The sequence below is a fragment of the Dermacentor albipictus genome, chromosome 8 (genome assembly GCF_038994185.2).
Source record: "Dermacentor albipictus isolate Rhodes 1998 colony chromosome 8, USDA_Dalb.pri_finalv2, whole genome shotgun sequence".
Classification (NCBI taxonomy): Eukaryota; Metazoa; Arthropoda; class Arachnida; order Ixodida; family Ixodidae; genus Dermacentor; species Dermacentor albipictus.
In genome coordinates, this window is record NC_091828.1 from 70,425,912 (window position 1) to 70,449,489 (window position 23,578).

The 23,578-nt window shown below is 45.1% G+C and overlaps 1 protein-coding gene across 1 annotated transcript in view; it reads left to right on the forward strand.

Annotated features, from left to right (window-relative positions):
* Window positions 1-22,068, forward strand: part of LOC139048813 (uncharacterized) — a 42,425-nt gene extending 20,357 nt beyond the window's left edge. The window contains exons 4-5 of the mRNA XM_070523584.1: window positions 12,630-12,738; window positions 21,857-22,068. Of these exons, the coding sequence (XP_070379685.1) occupies window positions 12,630-12,738; window positions 21,857-21,965 (218 nt within the window). The 3' untranslated portion in view covers window positions 21,966-22,068. The remainder of the gene's footprint in view (window positions 1-12,629; window positions 12,739-21,856) is intronic.
* Window positions 22,069-23,578: the final 1,510 nt, after the last annotated feature.

Consider the following 23,578-nt stretch of genomic DNA (forward strand, 5'->3'; position numbering starts at 1 on the left):
GCTATTCTGCCGGCTAGCTCCCCACGCTATACGTGCCGCCCTCGCACCTTTTTAAGCTTTTCCTAGACGCTAGAGCTATGCTATTGTGTCCACGCAACCTTGAGCGATCGGAAAGCGCGTTTTCCACTCTTGGCCGGCGGAGAAGGGAGGCTTCGTTCCGGCCGCGAAGTTCTCCACATCTCTGTCAGATGCCCGGTCGTGGTCTCGTGCTGTCGACGCCTTCTCGGTGAGCGCTTATTTCCCCCCCTCCCTCATCTTTTAAGAGGCTCAATACATACAAGCATTTGTCTCGCAAACCAGATTTATTTCAAGGGAATTTTCCACGTCTCAATAATTTCTCTCGTCGTATTCGAGTGTTGATTGCCGTGCTATAGTTTGTTACCGAAGCCTTCCCTCAAGTCAAAACATTTTAAAGCAGTTTCCTACTCTCTAAAGCCGCTCGAGTTCACGCTGCTCCTCTGGCGGCCATTTTTCCAAGAAAATATGCCTTCCAACCACTCAGAATCGTGTGCGATATAAGCTTTCCCTCAAGTCAAAATATTTTAAGGCAGTTTGTCGTGTGCGTATCATGGCCACGCACGCTTATATCGCCTTAAACTGGCTCTTTTAACTACTACACGCAGAGACAAAGCAACAGCGCGCGCATTAGATCCCATAGATGAGATGAATATTTACAATTATTATTAGGGTTATAATTATATTCGAATGCTGATTGCTGTGCTATCGTTTGTTAACGAAGATTTCCCTCAAGGCTAACTATTTTGAGGCAGTGTTTCGTGTGCGCATCATAGCCACGCACGCTATATCGCCTTCCGTTCCTCTACCACGGGTGCGCGGGTGCAAAAATCGACTGTCGCGGACAATATCAGTCCCTTTCCACGTAAGTATGAGGCTCGGAGCAGCAGTTATGGCGCTTGAAAGTAACCTGGGGCCTGACGAACCAACCGACTGAGCTATCTTTCCGGGCAACATCAAAGGGTCATGAGTTCAAATCACCTGTCAGGTTCCTCTTTTTTCTATTTTTTCTCTTCCTTTTTAATGTCTTTTCCTTTATTTTATGACTGCACGGGAACCCTACTAAATACATATATATATATATATATATATTTATAAACGAGAAGAAAGGGGGTTAACCGAGGGACCCGATATTTATTAGTCATATAATGAGAAGCCAACAAACACTGACACCAAGTACAACAAGGGGAAATTGCATGAGCTTAATAAATGAAATAAAGCAATGATAAATTAATGGAAATTAAAGTGGATGAAAAAACAACTTGCCGCAGGTGGGAACCGAACCCACAACCTTCGCATGTCGCGTGCGATGCTCTACCAATTGAGCTACCGCGGCTAACACTCCCAGGGTTCTACTAGTACACATAAATACCCAAGAAAGTGGATGGGGAAACGCTGCCGCGGTAGCTCAATTGGTAGAGCATCGCACGCGACATGCGAAGGTTGTGGGTTCGGTTCCCACCTGCGGCAAGTTGTTTTTTCATCCACTTTAATTTCCATTAATTTATCATTACTTTATTTCATTTATTAAGCTCATGCAATTTCCCCTTGTTGTACTTGGTGTCAGTGTTTGTTGGCCTCTCATTATATGACTATATATATATATATATATATATATATATATATATATATATATATATATATATATATATATATATATATATATATATATATATATATATATATATACATACATCCTCAATTAGGTATGACGACACGTGTTGCAAGTCATAAATACCAGGTTCTCTAGTCGAGTGCCATCCGTGCGGTATAACCGATCTCAGGTTGGTCAACCTTGACTGATAAAATAGGGCACCACTGTAGGTTAAATGAGGCGTACAACTCCTGCGGGACCCGCCGTGGTTGCTCAGTGGCTATGGTGTTAGACTGCTGAGCACGAGGGCGCGGGATCGGATCCCGGCCACGGCGGCCGCATTTCGATGGGGGCGAAATGCGAAAACACCCATGTACTTAGAATTAGGTGCACGTTAAAGAACCCCAGGTGGTCGAAATTTCCGGAGTCCCCCACTACGGCGTGCCGTATAATCAGAAAGTGGTTTTGTCACGTAAAACCCCATAATTTAATTTTTTAATTTAACTACTGCGGGGACGGTAGAGTATCTGTCTCCCGTGCAAGAGGACCGTGGTTCAAATCCCGGTGCCGCGCTATTCTCCACCGGAAATACAAAAAAAACCGTGTGTTGAGAAAATTGCACAAACAGGCCTGGAGTGCGGCCTGATCCCGGCGACCAGAACCGGTAACGCACTCTCTCACCAGAGCAGGATTGGCCACCCTGGTGCAGTACTTGGCCACAACCTCCCATATGAATACAACAATCAAACCCCGGCCCTCAGTCCCCAGTAGCCGCGAAGCAACTGACCACGGCGGCGGTCAGATCTGTGACGCTGCAGAGGGTGCTAAGAATACCTGGCTCCGGACAGGCCGCCATTGGAATCTGAACCTGGCAACGTTTAACGTTAGAACGTTATCTAGTGAGGCGAGTCTAGCAGTGTTATTGGAGGAATTAGAGGGTAGTAAATGGGATATTAAAGGGCTCAGTGACGTTACGAGGACAAAAGAAGCATATACAGTGCTAAAAAGTGGGCACGTACTGTGCTACCGTGGCTTAGCTGAAAGACGAGAACTAGGAGTCGGATTCCTCATTAATAAGGAAATAGCTGGTAACATACAGGAATTCTCTAGCATTAACGAGACGGTAGCAGGTCTTGCTGTGAAACTTAATAAGAGGTACAAATTGAAGGTGTTACAAGTCTATGCCCCTACATGCAGTCATGACGACCAGGAAGTCGAAAGCTTTTATGAAGACGTGGAATTGGCGATGGGTAAAGTCAAAACAAAATACACTATACTGATGGGGGACTTCAATGCCAGGGTAGGTAAGAAGCAGGCTGGAGACAAGTCAGTGGGGGAATATGGCATAGGCTCTAGGAATAGCAGAGGAGAGTTATTAGTAGAGTTTGCAGAACAGAATAATATGCGGATAATGAATACCTTTTTCCGCAAGCGGGTTAGTCGAAAGTGGACGTGGAGGAGCCCGAATGGTGAGACTAGAAATGAAATCGACTTCATACTCTGCGCGAACCCTGGCATCATACAAGATGTAGACGTACTCGCAAGGTACGCTGCAGTGACCGTAGGATGGTAAGAACTCGAATTAGCCTAGACTTGAGGAGGCAACAGAAGAAACTGGTACACAAGAAGCCAATCAATGAGTTAGCGGTAAGAGGAAAACTAGAGGAATTCCGCATCAAGCTACAGAACAGGTATTCGGCTTTAACTCAGGAAGAGGACCTTAGTGTTGAAGCAATGAACGACAATCTCATGGGCATCATTAAGGAGTGCGCATTAGAAGTCGGTGGTAACGCCGTTAGACAGGAAACCAGTAAGCTATCGCAGGAGACAAAAGATCTGATCAAGAAACGCCAATGTATGAAAGCCTCTAACCCTACAGCTAGAATAGAACTGGCAGAACTTTCTAAGTTAATCAACAAGAGTAAGACAGCGGACATCAGGAACTATAATATGGATAGAATTGAACAGGCTCTCAGGAACGGAGGAAGCCTAAAAACAGTGAAGAAGAAACTAGGAATAGGCAAGAATCCGATGTGTACGTTGAGAGACAAAGCCGGCAATATCGTTACTAATATGGATGAGATAGTTGAAGTGGCTGAGGAGTTCTACAGAGATTTATATAGTACTAGTGGCACCCAAGACGATCGTGGAAGCGAAAATAGCCTAGAGGAATTCGAAATCCCGCAGGTAACGCCAGAAGAAGTAAAGAAAGCCTTAGGAGCTATGCAAAGGGGGAAGGCAGCTGGGGAGGATCAGGTAACAGCAGATTTGTTGAAGGATGGTGGTCAGATTGTTCTAGAGAAATTGGCCACCCTGTATACGCAATGCCTCATAACCTCGAGCGTACCGGAATCTTGGAAGAACGCTAACATAATCCTAATCCATAAGAAAGGAGACGCCAAAGACTTGAAAAATTATAGACCGATCAGCTTACTGTCCGTCGCCTACAAAGTATTTACTAAGGTAATCGCAAATAGAATCAGGAACACCTTAGACATCTGTCAACCAAAGGACCAGGCAGGATTCCGTAAAGGCTACACAACAATAGACCATATTCACACTATCAATCAGGTGATAGAAAAATGTGCAGAATATAACCAACCCTTATATATAGCTTTCATTGATTACGAGAAAGCGTTTGATTCAGTCGAAACCTCAGCAGTCATGGAGGCATTACGGAATCAGGGTGTAGATGAGCCATATGTAAAAATACTGGAAGCTATCTATAGCGGCTCGACAGCCACCGTAGTCCTCCACAAAGAAAGCAAGAAAATCCCAATAAAGAAAGGCGTCAGACAGGGAGATACGATCTCTCCAATGCTATTCACCGCATGTTTACAGGAGGTATTCAGAGACCTGAAGTGGGAAGAATGGGGGATAAAAGTTGATGGAGAATACCTTAGCAACTTGCAATTCGCTGATGATATTGCCTTGCTTAGTAACTCAGGAGACCAATTGCAATGCATGCTCACTGACCTGGAGAAACAAAGCAGAAGGGTGGGTCTGAAAATTAATCTGCAGAAAACTAAAGTAATGTTTAACAGTCTCGGAAAAGAATAGCAGTTTACGATAGGTAGCGAGGCACTGGAAGTGGTAAGGACATCTACTTAGGGCAGGTAGTGACCACGGATCCGGATCATGAGACTGAAATAACCAGAAGAATAAGAATGGGCTGGGGTGCGTTTGGCAGGCATTCTCAAATCATGAACAGCAGGTTGCCACTATCCCTCAAAAGGAAAGTGTATAACAGCTGTGTGTTACCAGTACTTACATATGGGGCAGAAACCTGGAGGCTTACGAAAAGGGTTCTGCTGAAATTGAGGACGACGCAACGAGCTATGGAAAGAAGAATGATCGGTGTAACGTTAAGGGATAAGAAAAGAGCAGAATGGGTGAGGCAACAAATGCGGGTAAATGACATCTTAGTTGAAATAAAGAAAAAGAAATGGACATGGGCCGGACATGTAATGAGGAGGGGAGATAACCGATGGTCATTAAGGGTTACGGACTGGATTCCAAGGGAAGGGAAGCGAAGCAGGGGGCGGCAGAAAGTTAGGTGGGCGGATGACATTAAGACGTTTGCAGGGACAACATGGCCACAATTAGTACATGACCGGGGTAGTTGGAGAAGTATGGGAGAGGCCTTTGCCCTGCAGTGGGCGTAACTAGGCTGATGATGATGATGATGATGATACAGGCTAGCAATGCAGACAATCAAATTAAAGCTTGAAGCATGGCCAGAGAATAATGGCATTTTGGGAGAACTTTAGAATGGCTTCAGAATAGGTAGGCGTTTAGATGATAACTTATTTGTTCTTACTCAGTCTATTCAAATATCAAAAGTATAAATCAGACTGTTATATGTGGCCTTTTTAGACAATACAGGAACGTATGACAACGTAGACCGCAACATTTTGTGGGATATTCTGGAAGGGGAAGGCTTAGGTGACGATTATCTACAGATTTTGAGAGAATTTATCTATTCATCTAGAAAATACCATTTGCGTTGAATCGGGAGGGATGAGGAGCGAGGAGAAAATTCATATCAATCACGGACTGAAGCAGGGGTGCCCTTTCTCTCCACTGCTGTTTATGACATACATGATGAAGATGGAGAGGGCGCTAGAAGGAAGTAATATAAGGTTTAATCTCTCATAGAAACAGCAGTTTCCAGGTTTATTTTATGCGTACGACATTGTGCTGCTAGCCATCAAGAAAAGTAATTTGCAACATCTGGCTAATATCTGTGGACAGCAAGGCAAAAATTTAGGTTTGAAATCTAGTATTAGAAATACAGGTGTTATGGTATTTAGTGAGGACAGTGAACAGACAGCGACAACAAAGGGCCAAGGAATACCTCATGTACAAGGATATATATACCTTGGTATATGGATAAACGCAGGCAATATATTTCTGGAAACACAGGAAAAAACAATAACACTAAAGGGGAAGCGAAATGCAATCATAATGAAGCACAGAGCACTATGGGGATACAAGAGGTTCGAGGTCCTCCGAGGTATGCGGAAAGGTGTAATGTTCCAGGAGTTACCTTTGGAAATGCGGTTATTTGCTTGAAATCAGGGGTGAAATCAGGACTCGATGGGAACCAAAGGTAAGTGGGTAACCTCGCATTGGGCGCTCCCGGGAAGGCTACAAGTGAAGCTATGCAGGGTGATATGGGCTGGACTAGTTTTGAAGCCAGGGAAGCTCGCAGTAAAATTGAGTATGAAGAACGACTGAGGTATATGGAAGAAAGTAAAAGGGCTGGGAGAGTGTTGAGGTATCTGCACAGGAAAAAAAATGATTCACAGTGGCGGAAAAGAACTAGGAAGCTTACCAGCAAGTATGTGGCCTGTAGGGTGGGCAACACAGCAACAAAGAACGCCAAGTGGAAACTCAGGGAGGCTGAAATAATCTGATGGGTGGCGGCAATGGAAGAGAAACCTGCTATGAGTAACTACTTAAAAGGAAAAAAAATGAAATCAGGAAAGAAAAAAATTATGATAACTCAAACGGAAGCTCACTACTTTTCGAGGCGAGTTCGGGACGCCTCAGAACACGCACCTATAAAGCGAGATATAAGAAGGAAGAAGAAGCAAGCGGCAAAACTACGGAAACGATGTAGCATGTTTTATTAGAATGTGAAGATATCCGCCCAGCTGTCGATTTAGTTACTACTGGCCTCCTTGAGGCCGTTGGCTTCAGCGAAAACAAGGGAAAAGTAACTATGTCCTCAATCAATATTACTTAGAGGCGAGTGGAAGATTGGAGGAAGAAAAGTAGGGAAACGACAAAAACGGAAACGTACAAAAGCAAAGTTCACAATTGACGGTCAGAATATTTGGATGTGGGATTTCATTGTGTTTTTTCTTTCTTTTCTTCTTTTAATCAAGGTGGGACATTAGGCAGTACATTAGCAACAACCTGTTGGCACAAGCCACCGCCCCGTTCCTATGGGATCGCTCATAACATACATCCATCCATCCATCCATCCATCCATCCATCCATCCATCCATCCATCCATCCATCCATCCATCCATCCATCCATCCATCCATCCATCCATCCATCCATCCATCCATCCATCCATCCATCCATCCTTCCATCCATCCATCCATCCGTCCGTCCGTCCGTCCGTCCGTCCGTCCGTCGCGGTCGTTCAGCCCGTATTCCCAAATTGACGTTTATATACCACATGCACTGGTAATTCTGAGACTTCCGCTGCCTTGGCTGTATGCCACATACTTCGATATGATTCCCTTCTGTTGGTACTCGCTTGCCACGGTCACTCATTAACATGGAGGCACGACGACGACCGTACAATGCCAAGCAGTAATACTGGAATTATGAAGAAAGGCTGATAATGATCGAGTAACAAATGCGTATAACGAAAATGGCATGACAATTACATATTGATCCCTATATTATGACTATTGTATAAAGAAGATAATGTGACGGCAGCGGGAGCAGCAAATCAGATGAAGGGAAATGACGATGAGGACAGGACGAGGATGGCATGGCGCTTATGGTATGACAACGGATGCATGATAGCGTCTCTTTGACGTCGACGGAATCACGGCGATGACACGACAACAGCTGCATAATCACGACTGAATAACGACAGCGTGATTGTGATAATATGACGGACACGGAACCGCATCGATAGATCGGCAAAGTTGCTACGACGATTAACGCACAGGCACGTACTCACGGAGTGAGAGGCGGCCCCCCTCCCTACCCGTGCCACCACTCGTAACGCACATTCCTAAAGCGCCGCCAAATTATTCTTGAGTCTTCGCAGCTATTCGGCGGTAAACATTTTGCTGCCTTTCTCACTCCTTTTGGATGGCGCATCGGCATCTCCTGGGGTGTGAATGCCAATTTTCTCATCGATTCGGTGCCTGCGCGATTAACTCGAGATGCGTTAAGTTGTCACCATCTATTGCAACAGTCACGGGCATAGCTGTTGCTTCGTTAGTTCAAGCTTCTTTGTTTAGACTGATCCAGTGACCAGGAAAGGTTTTCAGGTCGTAGTCAGCTGGTCCGTATGCTCGTGCAACGCGTTGCGGCCGGAGACAAGCAGGTTTAGTTTAGCATTTGCGACCAAGCGTAAACGCACTGCGTACGTAAAGAAATAGCGTTGTCATCACTGCGTATGCTCTGAACGTTATTTGGTTTCTGCAGTTTACGTGTGCTATTTACGTAATTACGTGCGTTATTTAACGAGCTTAGCGTTTAAATGCTTACGTACGCTAAGAAATAGCGTTGTCGAACATGACGGCTCCCATGGCTCCTGCTTCAGCGTGAATTCTCGTGATGGCTGCTCTCTGACTCGCGCTTATCGCCAGTAAATATTGAGATTAGCTTTCGTTTTCTCTAAACTCCCCTGAAAGGTTAGTTTGAGCGGATAGAGCGTCCGATTTCTGAGACCGTTCAGCGATTCCGGCGCCCGTACGCAACGAGATGTGTCGGAATAGCAACAACAGGATGATTGTTAATGGATTGTCTTGGCTTGGATAAGTTTGGCACGTGATACCAGACATCGCCCTGTTTTATAAAGTCTTCCTTACGTTTGCGTTCCCTTACGGTAAACTAAAGGTCTTGAAAGGACGCGCTCCGTAACATCCCGTAAAGGTGATAACGTTTAACGTACGTAAGGCCACAAATGCTATTCTAAAACTGTCTAATGCCAATTACGTTTGACCTGTTCTTTTGCTTCATTATTTTCACGAGTGACGGCTCGACGCCACGCTGGCATATCCTCGGAACCATATACCCATATACCCGTGCTATAGGTTAGATAAGGTGGAAAATAAAATCACGCCAAACGGCGTCCATTATCAAACGCTGCAATATCCGTTGAACCCATAAGCAATATTAATGTCAACCGGTACCTCGCCTGGGTTTTCCCTAATTGTACCGCACTTTTTATGCAAAAATTGGTAATTGCAAATAAGAGCCGCAAAGAGTTGAGAAATTAAGCGATCTACTAAAAGAGAGAGCCGAGGCAACAGCCAAACAGGAAGGAAAAAATGAAAATTAACAAATATAACCGTTGCTTGCGAAACTATTTATGGGTCAACAACTTTTTACTTAATAAAGAAGTAGAGAAAATTCCGCCGGAAATGGAGAACAGTTCCGTGTGTTTTGAATGACACTTCTACCGTTATCAATATAACCGCCTGACGTAGCCACTTCTCTGCTATGCTTATATGGGTGTTATTCTAACATTCCGCGGTGAGCGGAGTGCGTCTAAAACCACAGCGTGCTGCGCTGAGACCGGCTCAACGGGACTGCGTGCGATGGTCTACAAATTGCGTAATGCTCTACCACACGCGTAATGCGAAAGTTCTGGGATCGTTCCCCACCTACGCCAAGAAGTTTTTTCATGCACTTTAATTTCCTTTAATTTATCGTTTCTTTATTTCATTTATTAGGCACAAGCAATTTCTCCTATGCTGTCCTTGGTGTCAGTGTTTGTCGGCTTCTTAAGATGTGACTAATAAATATCAGACCCTTCGGTTAACCCCCTTTCTTCTCCTTCATTAGATAAAGAGGATCTCGAATTCAGCAACATTGATGCCTTCAGGTAGAATGTGTGGATTTGTTTACCGGCTGCCTTCACCCAAAAAGATCACTTTCTTGTGATACGCGCGGCCGAAAGGATGTTCCACATCCGTCACCAAGGCATGTGAGTGGTGGCGTTGGCTAACACTCCCAGGGTTCTACTAGGAACACAAATACCAAAGAAAGTGGATGGGGAAGCTGCGCTCCGATAGCGAAATTGATAAAGCATCGCATGCGTAATGCGAAGGTTGTCGGATCATGAAAAAATACCTTCACGCAGGTGGGGAACCTGTGGCAAGTTGTTTTTTCATACACTTTCATTTTGAATAATTTATCGTTTCTTTATTTCACCTATTAAGCACAAGTAATTTCCGCTATGTTGTCCTTGGTGTCAGTGTTTGTTGCCTTCTTAAGATATATAGAGAGATAGATAGATTGGCTAAAAGCAGCTGAAGTAGCGATGAATGGTAATCGCGAAAAAACTGGTGTGACATTGTCAAGAATGCTTTTATCATTAACCATAAAGAAAGAACATAGTAACAACCCTCACAAGATATGCAACTGCCCGCAGATGGTAAAGTTAAACCAAAAATTCAAAATTAATTCAATTGCATTATTCAGCCACAGTGCATAGTGGCTTGACAGTGGATGTCACAAAGGGTGGGGCGAGGACCGACGAGTGTCGTGATGACAGCGTCAACGAGTGTCATGGTTGCAGGCGCGGGGAAGGACTCTAACATGTTGAGCCCTTTCTGGTGAGGCGTACGTGCCATGCCCGATATCTGTCCCGGCATGGCTTGCTTGTTAGTACTTTTCAGCCCTTTCTTTGGCTTCTCAGTAAGGTACTGCTCAGGCCCCCGGTCAAGGCTCCCGGTAACAACCAGGCAAACGTCAGTATCAGTAATGCGGAACTTGAGCTCTTGGATCAACAACAGTATTCAGGCGAGGCTGATGTCATTTCGGACGAAGTCTTTCGACTCGGATTCGATGCCCAACAGCATCAAACGTCGGCACTTGTCACCGAGTTCATTGCATGCATGACGAAGGGACGTATGTTTTGTGAGCGTGTATTCAACAAACTTCTTTTGAAAATGAAAAAAAAAAACAGTGGTAAAGGTCATTATCATCAGGGAACGGACGGCAGATTTCTAAAAAGTGGAAGTCGTGCCTGGTGAGAGCGTCAAATGCCTCATTAACACAAGACGCAAGAAAACAGGATGCCTAAATGTCATGCGCTCGTGAATTCGAAAAAGGATGACCTGGGTGAGCAGAACTGTAATGACCAAGTGTCAGGGGCTGACCTTACATGCTGTTGGCCTAACTGATCCTGCGCTCAAGTACGTCGACTGAAGAGGTGTTGGTCGGCCATCGCCGTTGCAGGTTTGCGAGTTCAACAGTGGAGTTCGATCCTCGAGTTCACCTGTACTTCACCTTGAGGCCTAACGGGTGGACCTTGCTAGGTGTCTTGCTCGGAGGCCTGAAATAATTCCTGCTTTACACCAAGGAAAAAAAAGCATTTTAAAAGCCTACAAACACAGTTACAGCTCGTGCAAAATCTCTTTGTATGCACTGCTTTGAACGTAACATCAGCAATGCTGCTTTAAAATAAGCTTTTTCTGAATAGATATGTTCGGGGCTTCAGCTTTTCATAACTATTAAAAATAATTTTACACACCACCGTGACCCGCAGCCCAATAAAACAGTGTTACAAAATATACATACATGAAATCCAGCAAATAGTGAGGCTTAAAACATCGCCAATTTCGTTCATCTATGTTTGTATACCTTTACCGTCGTTTGTCTTGTGTCACTTTATCCCCTAGATTTTGAGAATTCAACATGAATATAGTCGCCTATGAGCCTAATTTGCAGCGTGTGATTAATAAGCTAACAAAAATTTTGTATATTCTCTTGAGAAACTGGTATCATGGGACTTGAAATGTGGCAGCGCGTTTTGACTGCGGTGTGACAGTAAAGCTTTTGAATTCATAATGTTGCCATTTCTTACGTGTGTCTACGTTAACCCGCCCTCGCCACAATTCACTGCGTCAGGGCGAGCTGTGTATACGGTGCATCTGGAATTCATTGTCAATAGTAACTTGAGTTACATATTTAATTAGGCAATTTTAATGCATTTTAAATAGGCAATATAAGTTATACAATATTACAACCTCTATGGATGTGCCAGAATTTTCAGAGATTTAGAAATCGTTCCCCTGCGGCAAGTACTGATTTAGTTAAATATTTTGGATTCACACCACATGTTTTTCTGCATTCATTGTCATGTACATTTTTGTTCGATTCCCGCCAAATAAACAGCATAAACGCTGTCGAGCTGGTGCTCTAGGCCAACCGGTCATGTGAACGAAGAGGGCCATGGAAAGCGGGAACTTGGCTGTGAAGTCACGCTGTACTAAATTGTGAGATGGAAAACGATGCATAAAACACTTATACAGGCTCACACTGGGGGACCAGGAAAGTAATACTTTATTGCGCAGCTACCACAGCTACTCGTCTGCATATACTGTATTCCAAAAATAAATTCGGAGACAATTTGGGTAGCTGTATTTCACAAATGCTCTCCTACTTGGTCAAAGCTGCAATTTCCAGAGTGCTTTCAGTTTTTCTTCTTAGCGACGCTGTGCAAGTTTAGATAAGCATGCCATGGGACATTAGCGACCGGAACCATTAAGCGCTAGGTTACATAAGAGAAACGGAGTGACATGGTCGAAAATAATATGTTGTTTTCATTGCAGCTTATACAATAAGCCAGTGTTTTGCGTGGGCGTTATGGTTCGTATCCTACCCTTGGAAATAGTTCTGATTTATTGGTTTAGGTCCAACCATAGCAAGGGTGTATTCGGCCTTCTGCCAATAACTGCGTTGAACATTGATGTTGGGCGAAAGCTTTAAATAAGAGGCGTGTCAAATCAATGTTTTCATTTTTATTTACAGTTGGCTGCCAATATGGGGACAAGTACGTCAACCACGGCCGCACAACGGATTCGGGTAGCTCAAAATGCCTGGGATTGTATTGCTGGAATGGGACGCTGACTCCACTAGAGTAAGGAAGTATTTTACTGCGAACGTATTGCGCGTACTCACGCGGATAATGCTATATTCTTTGCTCTGGCAGGCAGCAATGAGTGAGTTACGCTTAATGGCTAGACTCTAATGATTAGTTTTGAAAATGTGTGAGTGGTGTAATGAACGGCACCAAAGAAGCAAATGGCCTTTGGTTGAACTTCTTCAACCAAAGCGCTTTCGTGAGTGCGCGGCTAGCGAAGTCAACAACGTATTAATCGATGCCAGTCTTTCGCTCTGCAAGAACAGCGCCAATGCCGACGCCACTGGCATCCGTGTCTATTTCTGTCGGTGCACTTGGGTCAAAATATTGGAGTATGGGGGGATGAGGTTAGAAGACGACGCAGCGTCGTGAATGGGGCATCGCAAACTGGCGGTCAGGCTGAGAGGCAGTGGTTACCCACGAAAAGCTGCGTCAAAGGCACTATTATGGTGGCGAAGTTACGGATGAAACGACGAAAGTATACGATGAAGCTGCGGAGTTCTTTTGTCGCCTTGATCGTGTAAATTCATCGACGGTTTGGAGGTGGGTTGGATCTGGGAGCACACCATCTTTCGAAACAACGTGGCCAAAGATGACTAGCTGCCGGGTGGCGAAGCGACACTTCTTTAAATTGAGCTGAAGTACAGCATCGGCAAGGCAAGTGAGCACGCATTTGAGTCGGAGCAGTTGAGAAGAAAACTCCGGGAAAGAAATGACAATCTTATCGAGATAAAAAAGGTATTTCGGCCATTTGAGGCGCCGGAGGATGTTATCCCATCATTCTTTCAAACGTTGCAGGCACATTACACAGGCCAAAGGGCATCACGGTAAATTCATATAAGGCGTAAGGCGTAAGAAATGCCGTTTTCGGGCGGTCTGCGTCAGCCACCGGGACCTGTCAATAACCGGATCGTAAGTCCAAGGACGAAAAGAATTCAGCAGCTTGGAGGCTTTCCAGTGCATCGTCGATACTGGGAAGAGGACGGACATCTTTCCGAGTTATCTTGTTGAGTCGCCGTTAGTCCAAACAGAAACGAATTGTGCGATCTTTCTTTTTGACCAGCACTATCTGAGAAGTCCAGGGTCTGTGTGATGGCGGTATCACACTGCGTCCGAGTATGTCTCCTGCGTGCTCATCGATGACAGTGCGCTCCGTCGCGGACACCCGGTATGGACGTTGGCGTAGAGGCGCGTGGCTGCCGGTGTCGATGTGATGAACGACTGCGGAGGTACGTTCTATACATTGTCTTTGGAGGTCAAATGAAGTTCGAAATCGGTTAAGGAGGTCGACGATGTGCGTGTGCTGACTGGGAGTGAGGTTGGGATCAATAGACGGAGCAAACGTTCGGTCACATGCAGGCGGCAGTCGCAGAGACAGGGAAAGCCATGGTGCGAACTTGAAGAGGAGTCGCGTCATCAGGCACATTTTAGTGAGAGCTCTTGTCGAATTCGTTAGCAACACCGAGGCACTCGCCATGATGTAAGCTTGACGGACATGAAAATGAATTTGAAACGTGAAGTGCACTGGAGCCCTGGCAAAAGGGAAGGTAGGCAAAGAGAAGCAAGAAGGGATGACGGCATGCAGCAAGTTGAAGTGGCGTGAAAAGAACTACGGAATCGTAGAAAGTAGCACAGGAAACGGGTACAAGGGCGGAAAAGAAAGGAGGGATATCAGTGTTGGTGGCGACGAACACTCGAGCAGAAGGTGGAGACCAATCTCCATAAAGACTGCCGCAAAGTGGAGTCAGCGGAAGTTCTGCACATGCACAATCAATAACAGCCTGATGAGATGAGAGGAAACCCCATCCTAGAATGATGGCATGAGAGTAGCGGGGAAGAACAACACATTTAATGTGGTATAAACTGTCTTGTATGGCGACACGGACAGTACCTGTCCTTAAGGGCTCAATTGGCTCAGTGCTTGCTTTACATAGCGAAATGGCAGGAAACATTGTCGCGAATTTTCGGAGCGTACGGCGAAGCTGGTTGGCAATCACGGAAACTGCAGCCCCCATGTCGACAAGGGCATGAACGGCGATACCTTCGGCAAAACTTCAATGAAGTTCGTATTGAATAAATGAGGGCTTGAGCAGTTCGAAGAGATCGCAGTTCTTTCCTCCGGAACTATGCCGTTTAGTTTCCTCCACAGCTGGAGGGCGGTAGACGATGGGAGGCAGGGAACGCCGACGGGGAGATGGAGACCGACGAGTGTTGAAGATTTGGTGAACAGGAGATCAAGGAGCGAAGTGTGGAACTGGTGGCGAATAGCGGGACTGGGAGTCAGGTGCATTCCCTTGAATTGTCGCAGTATCGGGAGGATACCAACCCCACCGGCGGCAGAACCGTGCCACGTGGCCAGCAAAGGCACACGTGAGGCAGATCGTCCGGTTGTCTTGGGTACGCCACGGATTTTCAACAGGGGGCCGAGGTAAGGATGCACAGTTCTGAAGTGGGCGTAGGGGCTGCAGAGGCGCGCAGAAGCCGCTTGTGGGCAAGTAGTTCGCAGCTGCAAAAGGCGAGGCGTAGAAGCCACTTGTGGGCGTGTATTGTGCAGCTTCCGGCGGAGGTCCTGGCCTGGCGACGACGGCAGCGTACATGAGCGGAACCGGCGCTCAAGGTGACTGATCAGCGAGAGGGCACGCAGCTTCGTCAACACAGGCACAAGGCCTCCAACCTCTCGTTGTCGTCGTCTGTCTCGAAGCAGTGCCTGCTGCTCGTTCTTCTCCAGTACACTTATCAATTTGAGGATAATTGGAGACGTCCGTAAGTCTCATAAGGCTACATCGTGCAAGTCCCATACCACATGAAAATATGACTGGTAATACACGAGTATGTAGCCTTGAAACGTGATATACTTAAGTAGAGCTCTTCTCTATAGAAACACACAGGTGTCTCCACAGTGTTTGTTAATATTCTACGTCCTCAATCGCACATTACGTACACGAATCCCGAACTTCGTGCGTATGAGTAAGGCTAGAAAGATCTGTCGTACCGAACACACGTTAATAATGAACTGTCTGAGGCGATGTTTCAGACCGCCTGAACAGCTGTCAGGTGACGGCATTGTGTCATTGTTGTCAACTCGTCGTGCTACACGTGAAAGAGATTGGGCACCAAGATAGTCATTAGCCGTTCTGACCTAAGCACTGCCATGCCAGCAGATATTAGTATATTGTTGCGTAAGTGGGGCCACATTAGGCCTCATTCGGGGCGTATGTCACTGAAAAAATCGGGCTTTTGATATCAGGGACTTCGTGTATGACGAAGGTTGCAGCGAGATGCCAGAAATCGAGTCTAACACTGTGAACATGAAGACACTGAACGATAACTGTGGAGCATACACAACATCAATGAATATATTACATTTATCCAAAATGTGCAATGACTCGCCTGAAAGACGGCAACAGCATGATTAAAGCGTCTTTTTTATTTGAAGGCAGGTGACAAAGCTTGTTTGTATATTGCTGCTCCTCATTTGTAATTTATAAAATGACAGAAGCAGGCTCACCAAGTGTTTGCTCTTGTGTTGATGATTTGCTGGCATGCCTGCCGACAACACATTAACATACTAATTTAGTTGTTCACAGAGACAGGACCGATAGAAAAGGAAAAAGAAGAGAGAATTATTGGAGGATGATCTTCAGTCAGGTTATAGTTTACCGATAAGCCTACTGAGATATGCTGCTGGATGTGGGAATATGTTAGCTCTATTATGTATTGCGACGAGTCATGTGATTGCTGCTGCGTTCTACGGGCTCAAAGATGAGTCCTCGTTAGCAAAAAAAGCCCTGGTTAGCTAAAAGCTTTCCGAAGATATATTTTTCACTTCTTCCCTCAACACAAACATCCTGTCGCCATATTAGAACAGCACCTGGCGATCCTCCTACATTTGATTATTTGCCAACAGGACGGCGCCAGTTTACTGACCATACAATCGTTATGCCAACTTTGATGCCGAAAGAAAAGAGTAACATTTAACATACCGAGCTTTCACAAGTGTTTGAAACCGCCCGTCTGTAGTTCTGCTCGTCAAAAAGTGCAATGCCTGTAGAAGAAAACAGTTGATGTTACGATACGGTTAAGGGAGCCACAGAAATACCACGGAAGGCAACAGGGAAGAGACACTATTTTTCAAACGCGACTTGCATTGTATATCCACATATAAATAGACAAAATACGAGATTCTCACAGCACTTGGGTATAAATGCTGATAGCAAAACGTCTCTACAAAGTCTTCGTACTGAAATACAGTCGCTCACTGCTTGACGGGGCTGCACCACGCAACTGGAATGCCTGCGTCGCACCAGACACTGTTCCGCAATAGGCAGGAGGATTTGTCAGACATCTATGCCTGTTGGGCGAAGCGAGTAGAAAACCAGCTTGTCTGATGACTCGTAAGGTGTTGGCGCTGGAATGGGCACGCTTCGACAGTCGTCGGTCTACCGAACATTGACGCCCGCTCAAGCGAATGCGCCCGCCTGCTCCGCTTCGCGGCTGCGTTGACTTTGCTGACGTTTCCTCTTGTACTCTTTGCCCATGGTGGCATGGCACTGGCCACCTAGTGCCTTGACCTTCTAACGCCTGTAAGAACACGCACCTTATTTGCTCCCGAAGTTTGCTGGTACCTGTCTCGCGAATAATTTCTTAGCGGTGACATTGTGTGCCATCTACCGCGTCACGCGCTCAGCCGTGCACCGTGAACGGTTGTAGAAAATGGCACCTTTTCGTGTTCGTATACGCGCTTTCTTTCTCACTACACTTGCCCTCTTCACAGGAAGTTTTATAGGACAAACGCTTCCCCGCAACAGAAACGTTTAAGTTCCTCACATCACAATACCTTTCTCGGTTTTATGCAAGGTTGTCTCTTTTCAGCCTACTGCTTTCTCTACATGACTAAAGCTAGCTCAAAGCAGAACGACTGGATGAGCACAGCAATTAAATTGCACAATAGCGCACGTGCAACATTGCAATAAACTGCAATTACTAGGAGAATAGTTCGCCAAAGCTTGGGCAGAATAGGCTGTTATGTTGCGTATTGTTATAGTAGTATAAATTAGAGATAATTAGAGTGCTTTTAATACAAAGAACCACTGCGAAAGAACACGCAGGTGGCATATTGTACTTAGGCCCTGACTGTAACACCCAGATGTTGAGTGCGCCAACGACAGTTTCTTTTTAAACTTCCGGCGTCCCAGTGCTGCCATCATGAAAACACGTGCCTGACAAATGTACAGCCTATCTGACTGCCGCACTTCGCAGCTCACTGTGCCATGGGCGTTTCTCTCCTGCTCTCATTCCTTGTAGCACGAGCACAGAAGAGCGGCGAGGTGTCGTGGGTGCGTCGAGCGTTGATAATAATAGCCCGCCCTTGTTTTTACTAAAAATCAAGTTCCGGTGTAAAATTATGCAACAATAATGGGTATTGCGCCAGCGTATTAAGTTGCTTCTCGAGAGGTCGTTTTATCCGTGACGTATTCTCTTCAGCAACTTAAGGTCACTGTGCCCTCAAAACGCCATATGAGATTCTCTGCACTTTTTTGTTGTAGATTATTGTAGATTATTGTATTTATTGTAGATGTTCGGAACGCGTTTATTGAAGTAGACTCTGCTTATTACAAGGAGTAGGCTGTTCAGCTGCTTAAAATATGTTTAGAAAATTTTCTATTTACAGTCTTCTCGTAAACCATATCACCTATATACAATTGTAGATGTTTTGAGATGTTCTTAAAACGTTCTGTGTTTAGTGGCATAAGCCATGGGCAGGACTACACAGATTCGCGCACACCATACGAATAATTCAGGGAAATAAATGTCAGCTGCGTCTGAGCTAAACTGAGAACACCAGAAAACTTCACCTGTCAAGAGACGTGACTTTACCACACAGATGAACCACCGTTCGCGACGCTCGAACAAACGCGGAATACTTTTCCAGGCCATTTCCGTCACAAAATTTCAGAATTAAGTAGAGAGTCTTGGCTGCGAATTACGTGAAACTATTCACCCAGATGAATGAACTGGCGACTACAAGAGCTGCGCACCTCAATTCGGATTCACTACAAGGAACCCAGTTCGGAACAACCACCTTGCACTCATACATAAAACGCCTACCCAACAGGCGCGAACCATTTGCAAGGACTGATGATAGTCTGAGCTAGCTAACAGTAGCGCTTGCCATAGTATTCGCCTTTCTGTGTGAACTTCTTATATTGTGGTATTGTGTATTTTCTTTCTCTCTCTTGATCAGTGTCAACATTGAGAAGTATAAAAAGGCATGTTGCATATATCACGAATTCACCGAAGCTGGTTATGTAATTGTTACAAGCTGATCGCTTTCAGGAGGCTGCACTGCGTAGCGCGGTACGAGAATGCACGTGCAAAACACCCATAGGAAAGAACGTGCTCTGCAATAGAACTTTGAGGGCGGAGAAACGCTGGTTCTAGCGCTATTCGGGCCAATGGTGTTTAATTTTACAGAGCGCCTATGCGCCTCAATCGGGATGCCGCATTTACGAAAAGCACCTTTGGAGGTCTGCTTACAATTTCACTTCACGTATTGGTTTCTTTGTGCACTGATTTGGGTTCCATAACTAATCGCCCGCATGAACACTCGAATTTATTATTTCATATGGGACAGCATATTACCAGTCCCTGGCAATTATGGGTGCCTTGTCTTCATAATTGTCATCTTCATTCACAATAACTTTTGTTGTACTAACTAATTATGATCAATGCGCACAAAAAATATCATATATGAAGGACACAGCAAGCAGCATTGTGAGTATGCGTCAGAGCATCACAGATAGAACCGTACAATCTTCAAAAGCTAACTTTCGTGTCGAAAAACGTTTTTCTTTATAGTTTCATACCAGTGCCTGAAGTGGGGGAAAAATTATGTTTTATTTCTTGTTATCTTTGGCGAATGATCGCATCACCATTGTCAATCTTTTTTAGCATATGATGTCAGGAATTATTTGCACAGCTATGAAATATTGAATGCATAAAAGTAAAGAAATAATTGATGTTGTAGGTGACATTCGCGTGGCTTTTATTCCGCAAACTGCAGACGCTATCTGATATATTATCATTGGCAGGTAAAAAAAGAAACCTAATATACCTTCAGCACTTAGCAGTAGCAATACATGTATTGCCAGATTGGGTTACGAGAGTATGCAGTCGTGTTCTGGCGCCAATGTCTTATGTACCTCGATCACTGCCTTGCTGCGCGATTCCTCTAGGTGGGCTTTTTCGCCCTTTCTTTCACAATGAATGTACAAATAAATTGCCTCATCTAACATTCGCTTTCTAATGTTTAGAAAAAGTGTTTTAAATGCAGCAGTGGCTTTGCTACTGAATAACTAGAAGTGTAATAATGACAACAAGGAGAGAAACGTTTTGTTGAGCGAGTGTTCTACCGTAGCCTTAAAATGTGCGCTGTTATTTCTCGCGTGTGACGTGGTTGCAACTGCAGTCTTGTATGAGCTGTTCTGCTAATACAGTCAATTCACATAAAAGCGAAGCGTTACCCTCGTACTATTCAAATTGCTACGAAAAAAGAATACAAACCCTTCCCCTACCGGAAAATAGCGGTAAGCGAAGCTTGTCGTGCGTGCCTCCGACCTTCCACACGGTTACGTAACCTACAGGTATCAATGTCGGATGGCTTCGGCCTCGTGGTCCTTCAGCTCGGTATCTTTTGGTTGCTGTCGCACTGCTTGGGCTCGGGCGGCTCTAAATGCGCGTTTATAGTCCGACGTTATCGGCGCGCGGGCGAGCGTTGTTAGACGCCGGGTGCGTGCGGTTACGTTGGCGGCGCCACTGCATCGAACCATCGGTTGAACTATTGACGCTGTTGTTCTCACCGACGTAACATAACGTGTGCGCGCGTTCACGTTGCGTCGAATTATATTTAGCCCTTAACGGCTGAATCGGCGCCCCAATGGCAAGCCCTTTCGCGGGCTCGTTATCGGCGCCGCTCGACAAGCGCGGCCAGTTTCTCGGGGAGACGCACAACGCGCCGCCGTTTCATTTGTTTGCCGAGAATGTAATGAACGGAAACGAAGTCGGCGCAGCTACCCGAAAACCTTCCCTGCCCTTTCCTCCCCGGCGGAAGTGAAACGGCTCCGAATGGCTGCGCACGTGGTGTGAGCACGCGCCTAAGAACCAGGAACCTTGCTTAGGAGAGAGAGCGAAAACATTTATTTGTCATGAGATTGGGCGACTTCCTTGCTAAGGACTCCCGCACTGGCGCAGGCGCAGCTGTCAACTCAACAAACGGCCTTTTGCCGTAGCTGCTATAATCTCGGAGCAACTGGCCTTTTGCCTAAACAGGCCGCCGCCGTAATTTATGAGCCAATAGGAGCTTCGCTTGAAAAAACGGGGGCATGAAACCAATACGGCAAGATCACGGCTAAAACTGCCTCGGCCTTAGACTCCGCTCATTACTCTATGCGAACGCCGCTTTATGTTGCTCTAAATGCTCAAAGTTTGGAGCTAGTAAGCCAAGTGCCAAGTCAATGAAAGCCAATTTGTAATGGGTGAATCTATTTATGTGAAGAAAATTTATACAAGAATAAATATAAGCATTGTATATTAATCATAGTAATCATTACTCCGGCATGGCCGCCAGCTAACCGCGACCCTTGAAAGCAGAAAGAGTGTAGAGTGATTGCACTACACCGGTGTTAACAAATGGAGCCTAAATTTGGACGTTATCAAAAATGCAGGGGTATGTTAAGGGCCGTGGAACGACCTGGCAAACAAAATATTGGCGTACCATATGTTGACAGGAAATCAGCGGAGCAAGCGATGGTAGCCAATACTGTTGTGGACATAACTAAAAAATGTATATAGGTAGCACATGTAATACATAGGCCAGATTCTACATTGTTGAAGGATGGGTGCCAAGAGAAAGCAAGCGTGTCGGTGATGGCATATGAGTAGGCGGCGTGATAAATTTAGAAAATTTCGAAGCATTATACAGGGTGTCCACTGGCACAAGGCAGCGTTAATGTTTTTCGAAAACGGTAAACCTGTCATTGTTTTCATTTTATGGCAAAATGTCGTAATAATCTGGACCTCTAGTGGTCTGAATGTTGTTCTTTTTCTCTTTTCTCAGGTGCAGAGTACGTAAACCTTCTGATGAAAAGTTCAACTACACCCGCGAGGAAGGACCGTGGCCCTATTGCTGTTACTTTCTTCGGACATGCAAGCAACCTTCTTTGTAGCTTGGGTATCTGATCTACCCGCAATGCATCCACGATAATGTTTCATTCCAAGTTGACGGGCGGTAAAATAAAACATGTACTGGCACGCTTTTATGCCTGTGCATTCCTCCCCTGCATTTACGCGGTTATGGTTTCTGCTCAGCTTACAACGGTGGCTGAAGTGAAATGAAAGAGGAATGGAAAAACGCACGATTACAAAGTTCCTGATGTGGTACAAAAACCAGGTTGTCATAATATATATATATATATATATATATATATATATATATATATATATATATATATATATATATATATATATATATACATATATATATATATATATATATATATATATATATATATATATATATATATATATATATATATATATATATATATATATATATAGAGAGAGAGAGAGAGAGAGAGAGAGAGAGAGAAAGAGAGAGAGAGTGTACGAGAAGAAAGGGAGGGCTAACCAAGGGGCCGAAATTTTAATAATCAAATCATAAGAAGCCCACAAGAACTGACACCAAGGGCAACTTAGGGGAAATTACTAGTACTCACTAATGGCATTAAACAAATGCTAAATTAATAGAAATGAAAGTGCAAGAAAGAACAACTTGCCGCAGGTGGGGAACGATCCCATGTGTTCACATTACGCGTGTGAAGTGAGTAGCGATGAGCCTAACAGGACAATGAGTCATTGAATTGTTCGCTTGCTAACGGGGGTATGAGCCGTTGCGCTCACGGCGGTATGAACCATTGATGATGACAGTTACCGACATGCTGTTCTGTTGAGTTGTATGCGTGGTTATAAAGAATTGAACCATTGTTCGCTTCACTTTCCTGAGTGCCTGTAGACTCTGACTTACGGACTATGAGCCATTGCATTTTTTGCTTGCTTACGGGAGTATGAATGCTTACGGTGGTATGAGCCATTGATGATGATAGTTTTTGTTCGCGGAAAACAAAAATACAGGGAACCCTATCCATATACAACTTGCCGCGGGAGGAGAATGGTCCCACGTCTTCACATTACGCGTGCGATGATCCACCAATTTAGCTACCAGGGCGTCGCCTTCCCATCATGTTTTACGTCTAGACCTAACCATGAGAGTGTTAGCCAGCGCCACCACTCGAGTTGTGGAGCTTCTGGAGCAAGCATTCATATACTTTCCATAAATATCAATTCCAATTTTTCTATTCATGAAGACCACCCCTTAGCATCCTAACATCATAGGCACTAAACAACCACGGCGGGTGCGAAGCATCAATCACTCAGTCACATAACATCTGTCTTAGACGCAAAAATACGCAGTGCAGGAGAGAAGAACAAACTTTCTGCAAGTGAGCAGAAGTATTGCTCGTCGGAAAGTTCGTCCCCTAGACGTGCTCCTTGCGTACGTCAGGCTGCCTCAGGTGCTCCTCAGATGTGAGCCGGTCAGTCACAGCAGTTGCACCAAGAGCGCACAAGTCGACAACTATGCGGCGTTTCTCATTCATTTCACGTTAAAACATTTCACTAAATGCAGTCAGTCACAATGTAATACGTCTAGAAACCGCTCCTTTCAGCGGGAGTCCTGTTCACGCGACCAGAATTGCGAAAACCAAATGCAGGAACAAAATCA